We start from the raw sequence: 17,299 nt of genomic DNA on the forward strand, positions 1-17,299 counted from the left end.
ACAATTAAAAGGAATCAGATTTATCAGAATGCCATTTCCTTCAAAATAAAAGCGAGTTAATTCTGGGAAGAAGAAACATAAATCCTACATATTTTAATGGAAGGCAAATTGTGTATTTTAATCTTATCAATCAACTATGTAATAATTGTATTGCATGGCTGAAAATTACGCACTGTTGTCCAGCTTTTCAAAAACCGGAAGCTAAGATCTCACCACCGTCAACTTGACGCGCATAACCTCGAGTCGATTCTGTCAAACTTCGCTGGATAAGGTCTGTGTTTTTTCTTCCCTTTTTGTGAGCGACTGTCCGGACGTTATGGAGCGCAAGGTTGCTCGTGAATTCCGACACAAGGTAAGAGTTAAAAAAGAGCTTTTACATCTCTCGACCTTTTTTTTGTATGTTTTGGTATCTATCGCTTGAACCTCTTGTTGCTAAGTTCAGGTGTTCATGATGGACAGGCCTGTCAATGACGACAACACAGCATTTTATTTAGAATTATTTGTTATCAATACATGCTTTTTTCAAACGACGTTTGACTCTGAAGCTGCTGTTTTTGAGTTAAGGTGTAATTCTACAAGTCAGTGTTGAGATATATTCCGTTAGAAAAACAACAACAAAATACATGAACGTCTATTAAACACATGTAACATTAAAGCTAATATATTGAATTCCAACAATTTGTTTTTCTTTCTTTTTTCTTCTATTTATGCTTGTTTTTTTGTTTTATTTGCCTAATAATATTACAATTCTTATCTGTATTTTAACGCAGTTATAAATGGCATAAAGACATTTATGTCTGACTTTAACATGTCTTATTTAATGTAATTGTTTATTTGAGAAAAGCCAAAGGTTAAGAGTTCTCTGTATGTCGCACAGTCGGGGGAACCTGATATGTTTGTTGCATTTTGTGGGGATGAACACACAACCATCTGTGCCTCGTACAAAACCTTCTCTCTTCATAAAGGTCATATTTACAGTGAATTATCGCCACAGTTTAAAGAGTGAGAAAAGGCGGTGAAGCAAGAGAACGAGGAATTTAATGGTTTTAATAATATAAAAAAAAGCCCAATCAGTCTTTGTTGTTCTGTAGTCTCCCTGTGTTATGATCTGTTCATGACAAGATAATTGGTTTAATCTATAGAAATGTCACTATGTAGAAAAATATATCCGTCTCAATGGAGATGTGTTCAGTGTTACTTCCCTCGGTTTATGGTTCTAAAGTCTGACCGTTACCACGTCTGCGAGTTTATGACGGCCATAAAACGGCTTCATCTCAGAGTCCACCCATCTGAGCAGATTAATCGTAAACCTTTTACACCATTTAGATAGTTTACATTTAACCTCATACGATGCCGCACCTAACACACCTTACCAAGACATTTTTATTTGTTCAGGCTTTTCCTTGATTTTCTGGAACTCCTGTGTTGTTCTCAGTATTATCTTGACTTTCAAAGTATATATTTTATTGAGTATTGTTTTGATTGTTTAAGCGCTCTGTGACCCTGGTCTGGAAAAGCGCTCTATAAATACAAATTACTTACTGACTTACCCTGACATGTTGTAACCCAGAGGCACATGTATGTTAAAGTGGTCAGGTGTTGAACATTGTTTGTCTGGAGATGTAAGACGACACTGCCGACCTTCCCACTGCCACCTCCTCGGCAGTACCACCATTATCCCGTCCTCGCAGGTGTGACAGTGATCCAGGGAGTCTGCAAAGGTCCAGACCATCTCCTCATTTTTAAAACATTTTGGGGGGTAACCATGAAGACTCAGGAATACAGAGCTTCCTCCTTTAGCCAGAAGTAGGGAAATGTGTTACATCTGTGAGTGGCCGAAGCGTTTCCTCGAAACCATCCTGAAGCAACTGAGCCGCCATCAGGTGTGAGCACTTGCGCTCACACTTTTTTTTTGCAGGATTGTGGTGTGAACGTGTTTCTTCTTGCAGGTCGAGCTGCTGATTGAAAATGAGGCAGAGAAGGATTACCTGTACGATGTTCTCCGTATGTACCATAAGTAAGTATCTTCCTTTAAGTTTGCCGTGTTTATAATTCAGATTTTTTGTTCAAAAGTAAGGTAACTTTGTAATGTATGTGTGTATGCAGTTGTGTGTTTATTTACTTCACTAATGGTGTCCCGAAACTAATTGTTGATCAATACTGTCATAATACAGGAGCAACAATACTATTTTGATATATCGTGATACTGTAGTAACAAGGATATATTTGTAGTATTGTCGAGTACTTGACTCTGGTGTTGCAGAATTTACAGACAACATGACTCCTGCAAAGTAACTGCTTTTATTTGTTTTTAAACCAAAGTATGTCTTAACGGTAGTTTTGAGTCGAATGTATCCTCTCGTCCTTAGTCATCGTGGGGATCTCATGCGATTTTATTGTTCTTTTAGCTATGGAGGTTATAATGACTGCGGCCATCTAATGGCACGAAATATATGCATATTTTGGTGTTATTCACATATGTTCGTTGTAAATAAAATAAAAAAAATCGAATTATTTTATTTAAACAGACCTTAATCTAAACCATTAAATAACTATTATGAAACAAAAGTATAATTTGAAAGCCAAAAATAATTCAAACAAAAGAAACATTTAACAAAGTGTAAACTGTGAAAAAAAAGCAATGTTAAGTGAAACAATATTTTCTAATTACCAACGGTTGGGTTGGAAAATACGTAGGTAATAAAAATATATATATTTCTTTTTCAGGTCAGCATAGTTAGAAAGTAACATTTCCACACACCTTTAGTGAATAAAGGGGAACTTAAATGATGTTTTTTTAAATTATGTTTATCATTTTATACATGCAGACTGTTATTGTCTTATAGTTATATACTTCCCACCGCAGCACGGCTCGTATGGCTGCTGATCTCGGATTCTATTAATCGTTGTGGGATGATTATAGTTTCTTTGGCTAAGCTGCTGATCAGTTTCCACTGAGGCCCGTTAAGCATGAGCAGTTCTTCACAAAAGCTCTTTTTATGTTCATCCTCCTAACCCAGCTGTAACGACATTCATGCATAATTGAAGTCGGAGGCCAGGTGGACAGATTTTGTTTTGTTGCCTTTAATGCGCCTGTGCTTACTTGTGTTTTTTTTTAATTTTTTAAAGTCTGTTGAGCTGAAGTCACACGTTTGAATGATTTTTTTCAGTTTTATTTATATGTATAACTGATAATATTGAGGCTATTATTTGTTATTTTACAATCAACATTTTTAGTTGCATTCATTTTGAACCAGAGTTCAACAAATTATAGACTTGTTATTTGAATAAATTAAAGGTAAAATCAATAGTATTTAAAATAGTGCTTCTGACTACAAACTGTGTCGTTTTATTGTTACAACTATGAGTACATCTCTTAAAAAAAAGAAGGTTTTTTTGTTTTATCTTCAAGTTAAGTGTATATCAAAAGTCAGTCATATGAAATACTGTCTGTGACCTACTGCTGTATAACAGTTTGGTGCGTCACTAAAATAACTGATAGAGAATTTTACTGCGACAGAAAATATGAAGGGGGGGGGGAGAATAATGTCAAAAATGTTGCATATTGCTTTAGACCAGTGATTCCCAACTTGTGGGAGGGGGGATGTAATTATATAAAAATAAAAATACACATAATAATGTTTTAAATGTTAAAACTCGTTAAGTTTAAAAGGATATTAAACACTTTCCAATATTATTTTCATCTTATTGTTTATCCTATTATTATTTAACTATTGAGTTTCTGCTGTTGTAACATTTTACAGATGCTGTGTTAGTGGCTGTGGAGCTTCCAATATGTTTCTCCTTTATTGATTTCAGTCATGTTCAATCTTCAATAAAAAAGTGCTCAGAGAACACATTATAAGGCCTTCGTATTTATGGTGTCGGAGGTGGTCCGTAAAGGTCTTTGAGACTTAAACGTGGGCCCTGAGTTGGAAAAGGTTGCTATAGACAAAGAACATGGTGTGAAAAAACATGGATCGGTCTTGATTTGTATTGCTGGGCTGATGCTGTTCTTCCTTCACAGATCGATGGATTTGCCAGTTCTTGTCGGGGACTTGAAGCTGGTCATCAACGAACCAAAGCGTCTGCCTCTCTTCGATGCCATTCGTCCTCTGATTCCACTCAAACACCAGGTTGAATATGACTTGCTCACCCCTAAGCGTTCCCGGTGAGTCGAGTACCTCTTCTGTGAGAAACAAAACAAAACTTCCTCTTCACTGAAGTTCAATCTTCATCCTCTACTTCACACTGCCACAGAAAACTCAAAGAGGTGCGTTTGGACCGCCTGCATCGTGATGGTCTGGGTCTTAGCGTCCGAGGAGGGCTGGAATTCGGCTGCGGTCTGTATATCTCACAGATCGTCAAAGATGGTCAGGCTGACAAAGTGGATCTACAGGTATCTGTTATTTATTTTATATTTCATATTTTCAAGCAACACTTAGTCAATGCGGTCTTTTTTTACAAACTCAACTTTCCTGGTCATCTTTATCTCCTCGGCCTTTCTTGGTACATCATCTTATTTACAGTTTAAAACTTGAACCATACTGCTATTTTTTAAGGAAGGTATACGTGCATTACCTCAGTCCACTAAACAATGTAGTTCAGTGATGAAACAGTACAAAATCGAATATCTAAATAACTGAGATGTTGTCTAGAAATGAAAGAATTTTGAAAAATTCCATGGTTCCTTAAAAAAAGTAACATTTATCTTATGTTGTGTGACAGTGATTTTTACACAGTCATTACTTCATTTTTTATTAATTGGATGTGTTGTTAGTCATGTGTGTTGATGGCGTGTTGATGTAAATACCTTTTGAGAGGGGCCTTCACACTGACCTCAACCTCCTTTGGCACATTCCCACACTTCCATTCTCTGTGACATTCTTTGTGCTAATTGTTCATAATTCAAGTTCTGTCCACAAGGTGGCAGTAAAGACTATATTGTGTTCTATCGTTTAGCTTCATATAATTGTTAATATAATTAATATAATAATATTATGTTTTCGACATGTGTTACCAGCAATTATGAATGGTGTTTTATATACAGTACGACATTTAACGGATAAAATAATTATAAATAATCAAATTAAATGCTACGGATAAAGTATAACAAAACAAAATACAAGTAATTGACTCGTATGCTACATTAAAACAAGTAGAAAATTATACAAGAACTGGAAATTAAATTATTAAATAACTGAAATAAATGATAGGCGACATCAGTTTCGTTGATAAAGGTGTTTCATCCGTTCATCAACTTTCTCTATTGTTGTAATTTAATTCTTTGTGATGCTGCTTGTAACCAAATATAATATGTGACTTTTTTTATTCAACCGGTTTATGATCAGTTCTCCAATCTGATTTATCTGTAAATTAACTTCCTGGTTTATAACGTCGTAGGTCGGAGATGAGGTTGTCCGTATCAACGGCTACTCCATTTCCTCCTGCATCCACGAGGAGGTCATCAGTCTCATCAAGGCCAACAAGATTGTGTCACTCAAAGTCAGACGTACGTTTAAGCGCAACCTCTTTTAACGGCATTTTCAATAAAGTTAATAATAATTGCTATCTTCATGCAGATGTAGGGATGATCCCTGTAAAAAGGTAAGTGTTTCAACAGTGCTTTATTGATTTATTTGGCAACTCTTACACTTAAGGTGCAATTTATAAAAAACTTAAACTTTTTTTCTGGCTCCTCCTAGCGTCAGAGCACTGTACTTGCACGAGTCATGATTGTTCAAATCTTTACAGAAAATATAGGAGAAAAAAAAGGTGTAAATGTTACTTAGGACTGGGTATCGATCAAAAAATGTTCGATACTGGTACTGAAACAAATACCTTCACTTTGATACCGGTTTCTGATACTTTTTTTGATACCAATTGTATAAGATTAGCTGTAAAAAGAAAATGACATTACACATAGTACATATATTATTTTTTTTTGGGTAGATTTCCTTCAAGTAAAGAATAAATTAACAATAATCTCCACTTTAAAATAACTCTTTCTAACAAGTGACAGATTAATCTGATGTTAACTGCCTTTGTCACTTACACATTTTCAAGTGTGGATCGCACTAGCGTATCCAAACTTTGTCCCGGTCCCAGAAAGGATCCAAAGATCGATACCAAGCCCTATATACATATGTAGTGTTGCTCTAAAGATCAGTAGCAACTGACGAGTCATAATATTGTTGTCTTTTGTCAGCGCAACAGAAGAACCTTTGAAATGGCAGTTTGTGGACCAGTTTGTTTCTGAATCTGGAGTAAGATACACATCTATGACTTAAAGTGATTATTTAATGCTTCAATATTGGACTTTAAAAATGTTCCCCCACAGGAGAAGAAGTCAAGCGTGGCAGGTTTGGCCTCCATCGGAGGAAAGGAGATCAAGGAGAAGAAAGTTTTCCTCAGCCTCGTGGGCACTAACGGCATGGGCATCAGCATCTCCAGCGGCCCGACTCAGAAGCCAGGCATCTACATCAGTAACGTGAAGCCTGGTTCTCTTTCTGCAGAAGTCGGACTGCAGGTGAGAATACGGAGAATCTTCGTAGAACCATCTGTTCAAGCTGCGTGTGTCCCGCCATGTTTAGGTCGGAGACCAGATCGTGGAGGTGAATGGGGTGGACTTCACTAACGTGGACCACACAGAGGCGAGTATTAAACACGTGTAGAACTTTCTGTTGCAAAAGTTGAATCCCGGTCCGTGCCAGCCTTTGTTCCGTGTAACTCACTGAACAGACAAATTTTGGAATCGGCAGCCAAAAGGATGAAAGGCGGTGAGTAAGTCTGCCAAGCTTGATGGTGATTTCACAGTCCAGTAAATTTTGGCGAAGACAAGAGTTGGTTCTCATTGTATTTTATTCTTATCATTTAACGTGTTAATAAAAACCATATATTTGACATTTTAGGCAGTGAGAGTGCTGAAGAGCAGCAGGAGTCTGACTATCACAGTCCTGACGGGAGCGGTAAGATTGTTTTTTTTAAATAATTAAATCCTGTATAAGATTCGTGCTTATCTTTACACAAATAAATCTATCCAGGTCTTTCCTGACACATTGTAAAATGTATGACACTCACCCCAAGGGTTTTCAGAGTGAACTGAACCTTTTAAAAGCCTTGTTTGTTTCTCTTGCTTCCCCGCTCTGTTTAGATTAATGTTCCATGTCTTCGTCACTTAACGCTGTCTTCGCTTCAGCGCAGCTCGCTGCTGCATTTATCCTCACTCACTTCTCCCAGCGGCTTGTTTACCGCCGGATTAAGTGCTGATTATAGGAATAATTAACACGCTGTTAGCTCTTCTCCTCTGTATGTTTAGTTGTTTAACTAACTCACTGCCTTTAAATCAGTGTTGCAACATTAGATATATTTAAGGGTACACCGGTCGCCATTTTTTTGTGGCTGATACCATTTGCCGTTTTTTTTTCCCCTAGCAACTTAAATGAACACAAAAGTCACCTTTGATCTTACAAACCTATTAACAACAAAAAATTATAAAGACTGTATTAATAACAGAATAACCTTTAAAGGGAAATAATTAAACAATAAAAAAAAAAGTGTTGAATGAAATAAGTAACTTTAAAACGAGTGTTTCTTTAAAACAGCAAACTAATCAAACCCGCAATCTGAACTTCACTTAATCACTTAAATAGATTTTCTTCATTTAAATACAAACATTTTCTTCACAAAGTTAGATAAACCATGTGTTTACTGTGTGTTTATTTGTTCAGTTATAGAGCGTCACGCATTTGGTTATAAAATATCCCACACTCTTTAATGCACCATAGAAATCCTTGTGTAAGAACCTTATTCACACATTTACCGTTGATTTATTTTAAAGAAGTAATTACTAAATGTTTAAGATATCTATCTTCATGTATGAATATTAATAGCATCTGATAAAATAAATCTGCATATATCTGTCATCAGTAAATTTAATAACAGTCAGCATGTTCAGACTGGGAAATAGAAGTGGTTTGGAACCTGAAAAGTTAACTTGTGGCCAAAAACTAGCAATAGTCAGTTTGAGTTTGTCAACTATGACATTTGTCTGTCTTATTGTTTGTTGACAAAATCAGCAGAAAGTCGAGGAGTTTCCGTCCGATTTAATAGCTGCCTCCCACTTTATTTCTGCTTCAACCTGTGTGAGCAAGAGATGGTTTTGATGTGTGAAAAGCTTCTAAGTCATGCTTAATAAGAGTCATTTTATCCAGTGAAGTAGTTGCAGAATTTCAGATTCTGTTTCAAGGTATGAGGAGATTTGAGGATGAACATTTGCTACACTTTTACAAGTCTACAGTTTAAAAAAAAAGAGGAAAGTTAAAGATATATATATATATATATATATATATATATATATATTTGCTTGACCTTAAGTAGTTCAAACAGAAGGCCTCAGGCAAAATTTTGATTATTAAAGGGTATTTTAGCCTTAAGTAAACAAAGATATTGTTTTTAAAGTTGTGAAAAAAATAGAAATGGTACTCTTTACCCACAAGACATGCTTATTTTTGATCCTTCAAGAGCAAAAAAAACGCTCAATCTGGAAAATTCAGATGGTACGAAATGTGTTGAACTGTTAACATTCATAGTCTTCAATGCACTTCTTGGAAGCAGCCTGATGTCCAGCATGTTTTCTTGGGGCATGAAGTCAACATTTATTTGTAGGTTAGGTAATTTCTGGTGAAACTAATTGTTTACAACTCTTGTGGGTTGCATATAATGACTCGACCGGTTGGATTTGGTCCTGGGCCTTTATTTTAAAACAGGGGTGTTAAACTCAATCACACATGGGGCCAAAGTTAACTCAATCTTTTGGTGACTCATTTTTTGTGAACCAAACTGTACAAACAGAGAGAATATTATTATAAAATGATCTTTTCATTCTCCCGTCAAAAACCCTTCCCTTAAACTTCACTTGCTTACTCTCAATGGTGTGTATGAATGTTGACCAATATAGATCAATTATCTCTGCTGCTTACTTTTTCCTCAACAATGGCATCTTTATTTTCAGAATTTCTCTTTATTGATCATCGACTGATCATCAATCAGTTTCATTAACTTTGATATTTTAAACAACCCTCTGACGGTCCTCATAACATGCCCAGATTTGGCCCGATCTATGTTGTAATCTTGGAATTCAACATGTCTTTGTAGTTAAGTCACAGCTTGATAAAATCAGAAACATCTTTTTTAATTGACCAAACTCAACCTAGTTGAGAGTCGGCTCATCTAAACACACATGACGGCGGCCTGAGCTGCATGACCGAGGATAGCATGCTTCATGTCTTCACCTGTCTGTCCAAGGGCGCCGAGCTGTTCATGACGGATGAGGAGCGGTTGGCAGTTGAGTCACGAAGGGAGCTTGACAGGCAGGAGTTGATGCACCAGAAGAGGGTCGCCCTGGAGACCAACAAGATCTTAAAAGAGCAGCAGGAGAAGGAGAAACAGTATGTGGACATCAGACACATACATCTCTCTGCGTTCAAATGAAATTGCGGCTCAGTGTACTCCTCCGCTTTGAAGGCTGAAAATGTGTGAAATTTATGCCGACATAAATTATATCATGTTCTGCAAGAGGAGTTGAAACTACTCGTCATGTTCACAGGAGGAAAATGGAGATCTCTCAGAAAACTGCAGAGGAAGATGCCCGCTATAAAAAGGAGATGGAGAGGTATTCCATTTATCCGTCTTCCATTTATCAACATGGTCCTTTATTTTTCTTTTCTCAATCATCTTCTAGGATTGAGGCTGTGGAGACTAAACATCACAGGGAATGGACAGAAGACTGGGGAGCCCGGGAGAGACCAAAGAGTCCTAAAAGTCCCCACGCACCGAAGAGTCCCTCACCTGCACCACCGGGAATTAAAGTTTCCCCAAAAGCCAAAAGTTCTCGTAAGACAACCGCTCTTTATTATGGAACGACTACTTTTTTCTTCTTAAAACAAGTAGGAGTGACTTCTACTCCTTCTTCTGCATGCTCCTTCCCTCTTCCTTCTGTGTGCTGTGCTGGCGTTTTCTTCCTCAAAGTTGATGAAGGTGACTCGACTTCTGAGGAGATGCAGAGAAGACACGTGAGTCTGGAGTCCTCGGCTGTCTAGTGTCAAGGCAGCAGTGGGAGGATGTTCACACTTATACATAGCTTTGGACCAGATTTCCTCTGACAACCAGGATGTTATATTTAGGAAATATATTAGAATAAAGATAAAGGTCAGACACGTATTATCAGTAAGGATCTTTCTGAACATTTTTATGATCAAAGGTTTGAAATTCCACCTGATGGCGATGGTTGTGGACAATAAGCACTTATTTCTCTTCTTTGTTTTGTAGTCGTATATATTGAGTATTGTATTTATTTTTTAAAACTTTTAAATGGGCACCTGCTATATTATTATTAATTATTTCTAACAAACAAATTAAATATAAGAGGTTTGAGAGTCTGTGGGTGTATGTACTCCATATGAACTTGTCCATCTTCTGACTGCATAAATACATTTGTTTTAGCTCTATACGTTTTTTTTCTCTCATCAATGTGGTATTTTCATTTTCATATATATATTATGATAAAGGTTACCTATCCTTGCTCCCTTGTGCCTGAATAGTCTTTCTTCCCCCCTTTAAAATGCTGCTCAATTTGTCTGTTTATTAAACCTTGAGAGTGATGTTCTTGTCTATTTCTCTGGGTTGGAATTGTGTGATTTCATTTTATGACGTTAAATGTATTTCCTGTCTCCCATTTTCAAACGATTTGATCACTTGCATCCATCTTTATTTGTAGCATTTGGCTGGTTTTATCGCTATGAGGGAAAGCTGCCATCTCTGCGTAAGGTATTGTCGACTGTTTGCTGGGACGTGATTGACATAAGTGATGCCTTGAAACAGTCACTTGAGTGCTAAAGAAAAGTAGAAGAGTGTTGTGCAGTAGAGGTGTGTTTTGAAATCTGGTGATACATTTAGGATCAATTATATACTTGACTCTGACATAATTTACAGACCACATGGCTCTTGACAAAGTCGTAAATGTTTTCTAAACATCAGCTCTAAAAGCTGCTGGAGTTGACTGTATCCTCTCGTCCTTAGTCATCAGCGGTATCTCGCTGATTTAGCGACGAAGGACGCAATGACTGCTTGTGATATATATATATTTTTATTTTATACACCCTTAATTGTTATATAAACCAGTGTGTGCTGTTAAATATTGATACGGTGTCATGTAAAGAAATATCCCGTTATTTAAGTGTATTGATATTTTCTTAAAGCCCTATTGGGTGGTTTGTTTTGTGTAGCACATTTGCATGGGTTGCTGTGGTGGAGTGTTGCCGGTGTTTGCTTGACTATTGAATAAAAACCACAGAAAGGTGACAAGAAGAAGAAAAAGAAGAAAACCTCCAACACGGACACACTGCAGGAGCAGAGGAAGAACAAGAAGGAGATGGAGTTTGAGCTCAAACTGGCCAAAGAGAAAGAAGAAATGTATGAAAAAGAGAAGCAGCTGAAAATCAATAGGCTTGTGCAGGAGGTATGAAAGGAATTTCATATTTGTGAATCATTGTATAGTATGAGCGTCGTCTCTCGAGGTTTCGCTTGTGAGTGACGGTTGATTCGGTGGTCTGCCTCGCACAGGTCTCGGAGACCGAGAGAGAAGACCTGGAGGAGTCGGAGAAAGTGCAGCACTGGGTTGAACGTCTTTGTCAGACTCGCTTAGAGCAAATCTCCTGCGTGGAGAACGAGTCACCCGAGGTACAGAGAGCATGAGAGTGGGAGAGAAGCTTTGACGACTGTGATAGTGGTTGTCAAATGTTTAGTATCTCAGTCAACAGAAATGTGTTTTGCTCTTTGATCCGACCGTAAGTTGTCACCGCCGCGCTCTCCTGCGTCCGATCCCAGCGTGAAGAGGTTCCCCGGGGGACTCCACCTGGCCACCACCGACCTGGATGACATAAACCTGGACCAGGTGGACCAGAGCCTGAGGGGTCCGATGAAGAGGCTAGCTCCCACCCAGCCCAGCAACAGCCACCCTCCGCCTCCCTTACCTCTCCCTCCATCCTCACCCAAGCTAAACCAGACCACCCCCAATTACTCTGCGCCTCCCCCGCGAGCAGCCCCACCGCGCCGTGCACCTTCTCCTCCCGCCTCTAGGAGGCTGCCATCTGCGCCGTCCACGTTGAAGAGCCGCCACCCAACCTACCAGCCGCCCCGACAGGTTTCTCGCCATCCCACCTCCCGATACCCACCCGCATCTCAGTCATCACGACCCCCTTCTTCACCCCAACCTGCCCCTCAACCTCCTCCACCTCCTCCTCCTCCTCCTCCACCTCCGCCTCCTCCTCCTCCTCCTCCTCCCCCACCGCCTCCCCCACCACAACAATTGGATTCCAGAGTTGGCACCCTGAGTGGGTATCGACAACATCATCATCATCATCATCTTCATCACCACCTCCAGCAGTCTCCTAGCCCCCCCGAACACAGGAGTGAGTGGGAAACAGGAGGGTATCTACCCAGAGGAGGACTTTACTCCTCAAACACCAGTGAGATGTCCTACCCCTCAAGTCCTAAGGTCAGAGTGAGATTATTTTCTGATTGATGGATTCCTTTTATTTTTTTTCAAGTCTCACCAGAACCGTTTAAGGATTCTATTATTTCTGAGCAGCAGGTTTCTGTCCAGAGCTCTGTTTTAAGTCCGTGCATGTCTTATTTATGAAGTCAGACGAGCGCTGCTGCCAAACCCAACTTAATTGATTGAAAGAGCTTTTTTATTAAATGAAGGATTAGCCTTCAAAGATGCTATTTGTCCCCGTCAACCTAAGCTGCAAACATATAAAAAGGATTCTGCAATAGTTACTATTTTTTTTAAGTTGCCTGGTGTGCTCTGTTTTTACCCGAGGCGGTGATATTTATTCTGTTTCTATTCGTGGGCTCAGGTAATGAGAAATACCTCCCATGTGAGTCGGGTTTCCTCGTCCTCTTTGGTGAGTTTCCCATCGTTCGTTTTGCTGCCGTTGAACTGTGTTGAACTGTAACGGTTTTCTCAGCAACTCGCCCCGAGTCCGCCCAACCAGCGGCGTCAGACGGCGCCCGTCATGTCGAAGCCCGTCATGTTGCCGCAGTCGCAAAAGAATAGACCAGAACCACACAGAGCTGCTCACCGCTCGGACGGCCTGGTATGACTCACTGCTTCACCTCGACCAAATGGTCATAGAGCTCGATTGAGTCATGAAACATTGTAGGTTCTTGTCAAAAGAAATAATTTGTGGGCTGACCTGATGGCTCTGTATTTGTTTTGTTTTTTTAAACAAAAATAACTTTTTTCTCTTTTTTAAACATGTTTTTAACAGTAAACATATTCTTAAAAGAACACAACTCAATTACTACTAATATCTTTAACTTTCATAACACAAAAAAAAAATCCTGTTTTGTTTCTTGCAACGCAAATATAAAGACAATTTTCTCTTTATTTCTGTTTGTTTCTTAAAACCCCGACATTGTCATTTTTATCCAGATTTTTGAGATTTCAGAAAAGTCTCCCCTTTTTTTTCTTTACAATGTCTAATATTTCCACACATTTCTATGTGTTTACGTGGTCCCCAGAGGCCTGGACTTTGCTTTTATGGCATTTTTAGATAATTTTATTAATTAATTAATAATTAATTATTACTTTTCCTTTTCCCCTGATTTTTGAAAAAAAACTTTTTTTCAACATTTCCACACATTTATTTTTGTTTAGGTTTTTGTGGCATTAAATGTGGCATTTTCTTGCCGTTTTCATAATTAAATACATGTATATTATATATTATATATACTATTGTTATGCAACATTTATCCGTCTCATTCTGGTAGTTATAAATAGTAACCAAGGCTTTATTTATCGGATTAGTGTGCTGTTGTTTTTTGCCCGGTGATCTCCTCTAGTCATGAAGAAAATAATATTCATAAATGTTTTGCTTTCATCTAGCGTTAGTCGTTGGTTGGTGTGTTCATGTGTAACGTTGTGTTTCAGCCGCCTGAAATGTTGAAACGGATGGTGCCCTACAACACATCTTTTAAATCCAACCATAAACGACAAGTAAATCTATCCGTACCATCTTGTCTGCTGTGAACGCACTTGATCTTTCATTCTATACTTTCATTCTAATCCTTTTCTTTTTGAGCTGCTTTTATCTACTCTTGTTTTTTTTTGTGTGTGTTTCACTGTTTCTCAATTTCACTAGTCAAGATCATAGTGACACTGGTTTGTTCTTTCAGAAGTATACTTCTTTGTCCGTCTGATTCAATCTCTTTCAGCTTCAGGAATTATTGTAACAGGAACTGAACTATCAGATTCACGTGGACGGCAACAGAATCCGGTTTAATCTGGTGCCATTTCTTAATATGATTAGCGGAATTATCTTTCATATTTGGGGGGTTGAGGGGGACATTAGACAGGATCCTGTGTGCTTGTATAATCCGCCATCCTTATTGAATTAAACCGGAATGTATTAAAGAGTCTGCGACATTTGAATTATTATCCCGTCAGGTCACATTCATGCAGGGTTGTCAGAGGAAGTCAGGTGGTTAGCATCCTCGCATTTGCTGCCTTGTATATTCACCGTGGATCAACTATAAAAATTTTCATTGGTTTTCTTTCAGGGCTTTCAGAAATACATCGAGGACTTTGATCCCTACTCAATGGTAACGTCTCATTACTGTGAAGGAAACGTATAAATGTTTTCCTTCCGTTAAATAATGAAAACATGTTGATGCACATTCTGTTTTATCCTTGTTTGTACTCTTACAGAGAAGATTATTTACCCACAACGTCTGTTTATTTCATCATTCTTGAAATATTTAATTGAATTCACTGCCTCTTTGCATGTTCTTATCTTCTCCGTGATGACAGTTTTCAGCAGACCAGATAGCAGGACGTGATGTGAGGTTGCTACGGATCAAGAAGGTACTGCCTCTTTATTATTTTATTTTTTTTATGAATCCTCACAAGTAAACTTGACTTTTCTGTCATGGAGGTGGGGCAGCTGGACCTGGCTCTAGAAGGTGGTTCCAACTCACCTCTGGGAAAATTAGTCATCTCATCGGTGTATGAGGGCGGAGCAGCCGATAAACATGGTCAGTCTATAAATGTGAAAACTAGTGGTTGTTGATGAGGTTTCATGAAACAGCTGATCACGTTTTTAAAACTTTCTCAGTCTAAAAATGATGTGAGGATTGATTGAATAAGTGGTTTGGAGCCAAAGATAAAGCAGCGAGTGCCATCAAGTGGTGTTTGAAGATGAGGATAGTGTATCATGAAACCAGATCAGCTGTTTCATGAAACCCCATCAACTCATTAACACTAGTTAAACAACGTAGTTAAACTTTTCGAAATACTTACTGTGAACGAGTGTGTGTCCAGGTGGTGTCGTACCTGGAGATGAGCTCATGGCCGTGAATGGAAAGATCCTGATCGATGCCACATTGACTGAAGGGCAAAACACTTTGGCCAGAGCGTGGAACAGTGGAGGGGTATGGATTTAAGAAGAGTCGTATAAAAAAAAGTCTCTTTTACTTTTGCCATGTAAGCTGTTGTTGTGAATTCCTTCTCTTTCATTAGCATATCTGCTTCTGTTTACAGGACTGGATTGATGTTGTGATCACAGTTTCACCACCGAAAGAGTACGAAGATGAAGTGTAAGTATTTGTTTCTTGTTAAATTAGAGTTAAACTCCATCCATCATCCATCATCCATTCATTACTTATTCAAGGTCAGATAGATTGTTTTCTTTTCCCCACAAACTTTCTCCAGCTCTTCTGGGTAAATGCTAATTTTAAATTTTATATAAAAACTAGAATCAATATTTTGAATTGGCTTTAAAAAGGTTCATTTTTTTGCAGTGCATTATGGGACTCGTAGTACTAGTGTTGAGGATATTTTGCCAGTTGACCATTAATGAAAGATGTATCATTATATAATCAGCCACATATGGTTATATTTTTTCATATTATTGCAGGTGTTGATAGTGGGATGAGGTTGTCCTGAAGTTTTATCCTGATTCAGGAACATTCAGAACTAGAACTTGCTAAATTTAATAAACATTTATTGGACTAACTATGCTACTTGGAGAAAAAAAACCATTAGAATAAAAGCTATCAAGCTACATAGCAAACTTGAATGTGGTAACAAAATAAGATGCTTCTAGATCGCAAAAGTTTTTGAGAATATTTTAACGTCATATGTGGTTTAGTTGTCACCTCTGTGGTCTCCGGTTCAGTTCCTGATAGAAAGATTCTGTTTTTTCTACTGAAACAAAACATTAATGTTGAAAACAAGACCTTTTGTTTATTGATTTGATTATTCAAGTCGTGTGAAATGAGCTTCTTGTGCTTTTCTAGTGTAACCAGTATTTATTTGTATTCATTTTTAAATTAAAGCTTTCAATTATCATGCAGCTCTTACTACAAAACAATATCTTTTTTTTAAATATGACTTGCTTGTGTTGTATGTATTGTGTGTGTGTGTGTGTGCGCTTGTATGTGCGCGGCAGCCCCAAGTCAGCATCAGTCAGTCCCACTGTGAACAGGCAGGCGTTTGAAGGCAGCGCGTCACTGTACAGACATGGCTACCTCCTCCGTCCTTAACTCTCCCTCACCTGGTAATTGAGTCACATTTACAACCTCCCTCTTCTTTCCTGCCTGTCAGAGGGAAGATTTGGTGTGACAGTTTTTTGTTGTTGTGGTCTCACATTTTAACCACATGTGACAGTCTCGCTGTCAATCAGAAGAAACTTGAACAAGCAGAACTCATTCGGCATTGTTTAGACCCGTCAAGCTGTCGGAAGAATGTCAAACTGATTTCCAGATTTACTGTCGAGCGAAAGCCTCAAGGTCGCATGTTTGGAAGTAGATGTATACAATATAAGAGCCATCAGAAGAGGCTGAAAGGTTGAATTTGACATTTCAAATTTTAATTAGTTTTAATTGATAATTAAATTTAATCAGTTGTAAGTTGAACCATTGAATTTAATTGTATCATTTTAAATAATTGAACAATTTTTTTTTAAACATTTTACTATTAATTACATTTTTTTTCTGACACAGAACCTGAGTTCAAAAGACTACAAATTAAAATAATAATATGTAAAAATTATTGTAATTAAAATATCAAACTCAATTTGATTTAAATTGCATTTAATTTGAATATAATAAATTAAATGTTTTAAAAAAAAGAATAATAATACAATTGAAATTAAAGATATTCTCTAATTCAATTATTTAAAAAAAATTTAATAAAAAACTTTAAACAACAACATTTTCAAATAAAAGGTTTCAT

General features: G+C 37.8%; 1 protein-coding gene across 2 annotated transcripts; it reads left to right on the plus strand.

Moving 5' to 3' along the window:
- Positions 1-243: 243 nt before the first annotated feature.
- Positions 244-16,661, plus strand: ush1c (Usher syndrome 1C). 2 transcript variants are annotated; one of them, XM_087796698.1, is made up of 26 exons: positions 1,815-1,883; positions 1,950-2,017; positions 4,028-4,171; positions 4,261-4,399; positions 5,404-5,512; positions 5,583-5,607; positions 6,209-6,266; positions 6,341-6,529; positions 6,594-6,657; positions 6,916-6,968; positions 9,307-9,449; positions 9,608-9,673; positions 9,743-9,894; positions 10,778-10,827; positions 11,354-11,518; positions 11,623-11,739; positions 11,852-12,556; positions 12,921-12,968; positions 13,032-13,160; positions 13,997-14,062; positions 14,626-14,667; positions 14,876-14,929; positions 15,000-15,099; positions 15,386-15,495; positions 15,605-15,660; positions 16,515-16,661. In XM_087796698.1, the coding sequence occupies exons 1-26, from the start codon at positions 1,815-1,817 to the stop codon at positions 16,606-16,608; spliced, it is 3,015 nt and encodes a 1,004-aa protein (XP_087652824.1). In that variant the 3' UTR covers positions 16,609-16,661. The 2 variants fall into 2 exon arrangements, with proteins under 2 accessions (XP_087652825.1, XP_087652824.1); XM_087796699.1 differs by lacking the exons at positions 1,815-1,883; positions 13,032-13,160; positions 13,997-14,062 and adding an exon at positions 244-352.
- The last annotated feature ends 638 nt before the right edge of the window (positions 16,662-17,299 follow it).

Source organism: Callionymus lyra, chromosome 8 (genome assembly GCF_982586985.1).
Source record: "Callionymus lyra chromosome 8, fCalLyr1.hap1.1, whole genome shotgun sequence".
Lineage (NCBI taxonomy): Eukaryota > Metazoa > Chordata > Actinopteri > Syngnathiformes > Callionymidae > Callionymus > Callionymus lyra.

Bases quoted from the DNA above. Each gene is read 5' to 3' on its own strand.
- ush1c (XM_087796698.1), top strand. From the start codon at position 1,815: ATGTGTTACATCTGTGAGTGGCCGAAGCGTTTCCTCGAAACCATCCTG. The intron at 6,530-6,593 runs GTGAGAATACGG...CGCCATGTTTAG, and splicing joins CTGCAGAAGTCGGACTGCAG to GTCGGAGACCAGATCGTGGA. The intron at 15,100-15,385 runs GTCAGTCTATAA...GTGTGTGTCCAG, and splicing joins CGGAGCAGCCGATAAACATG to GTGGTGTCGTACCTGGAGAT.